Genomic DNA, 1,198 nt, shown 5'->3' with positions numbered 1-1,198 from the left:
CAGTTGTCGATCTCGGCAAAGATAGGGATGACCTCACCTACAGCAAAACACACGCACGTGTCACAGGAAGGGAGACGGAGCCCGGTCCTGCCCTGAGGAATTTCGGCACAGGATCACCGAGGCTCGGTCACGCTCTCCGGTGCCGCAGGCACTGGGATTAATCCAGCCGGAGGCGCACGCTCAAGCTCGCCGACTGATTTTGTGCCAGAAATCAAGAGCCCGGCTCACAGTGACCCCAAATCCCCTCCCGCTGGGGTCTATCCTGCGGATTCAAGGGCACCGGCGCGTCGTCTTACCGGGGGTGTAGCCTTTCCGGTCGATCTTGGCGGTGACAGAAACCTGCCCGCGGTTGCAGTACCAGGCACGAGCCAGTTTCTCCTTCGCACCCGCCTGGGGAGCCTGGAGAAGGGGAAATATCGAAGGGATTTGGTAAGAAAAGGACGAAACTCAAAGCAAACACCTCCCCGGCACCCACAACCTGCTCGGGAGCATCAGCAACTTCTTAGGAAGCTGATGCAAGACGCTGGCGCAATATCAGAGTTTCCAAAAAATAAGACACAGACAGTTTCTGCCCAGTCCCAGTAACACCAGAGGGCACGAGTTACTGGGGGAAATATTCCCTCTAGAGATCAGGGCTGTGGGGTGTTGGCAGAGGGGAGGCTGATACCTTCCCTGGGGGCTTCCCGGGGCAGTTTGGGGATGGGGCAGGAGTGGAGGCTCACCAGCAGCGCGGGGGTGTTGATGTCGATGGGGTCGATGACGGTGAATTCCTTCTTGGCTTTCTTCACCGTCGCCCAGGGTCGGTGCAGCTTCGCCTTCACCCAGTAGCGCACGCTGCCGTGCTTCCCCTCGAAGGAGGTCACCAGGGTCCTGCGGATACGCAACGAGAAACGTAGAAGAAATTTGCAAAAAATCTCATTTTCAGGGTGCCCTGTGCCCGCCCTCCCAGGACCAAGCGGCTCCTCTCCCCCTTTGTATGAAAAAAACAAAAAAAGATCAACTTACTCTGGGAGCTGGATTCCTCGTGCCCCCCCGCCTGCAGGACGAGGACTTCGCCGTTATCTGCGGGGAAAACAGATTTAAGGTGATTATCTCCCTCCTGTAGAACGTCCTCCTTGGGAAAAAAATTGGTGGCGGAGATGTACAGTAAGAGCAGCACGATGACAGGAATATTTCTGCCAAAATTAAACCGTGGCGG

General features: G+C 56.5%; 1 protein-coding gene across 1 annotated transcript in view; it reads right to left on the bottom strand.

Annotated features, from left to right (window-relative positions):
* The window catches only part of ARRDC2 (arrestin domain containing 2), a gene marked incomplete at its 5' end in the record, with an annotated part of 2,364 nt that extends 1,302 nt beyond the window's left edge, over positions 1-1,062 (bottom strand). The window contains 6 exon segments of the mRNA XM_010075500.1: positions 1-2; positions 4-37; positions 297-399; positions 723-870; positions 1,006-1,021; positions 1,024-1,062. The exon segment at positions 1-2 is cut by the window's left edge and continues 209 nt beyond it. Of these exon segments, the coding sequence (XP_010073802.1) occupies positions 1-2; positions 4-37; positions 297-399; positions 723-870; positions 1,006-1,021; positions 1,024-1,062 (342 nt within the window).
* Positions 1,063-1,198: the final 136 nt, after the last annotated feature.

Source organism: Pterocles gutturalis, unplaced genomic scaffold, assembly GCF_000699245.1.
Source record: "Pterocles gutturalis isolate BGI_N339 unplaced genomic scaffold, ASM69924v1 scaffold30437, whole genome shotgun sequence".
NCBI lineage: Eukaryota > Metazoa > Chordata > Aves > Pterocliformes > Pteroclidae > Pterocles > Pterocles gutturalis.
This window is presented reverse-complemented; position numbering and strand designations above follow the sequence as displayed.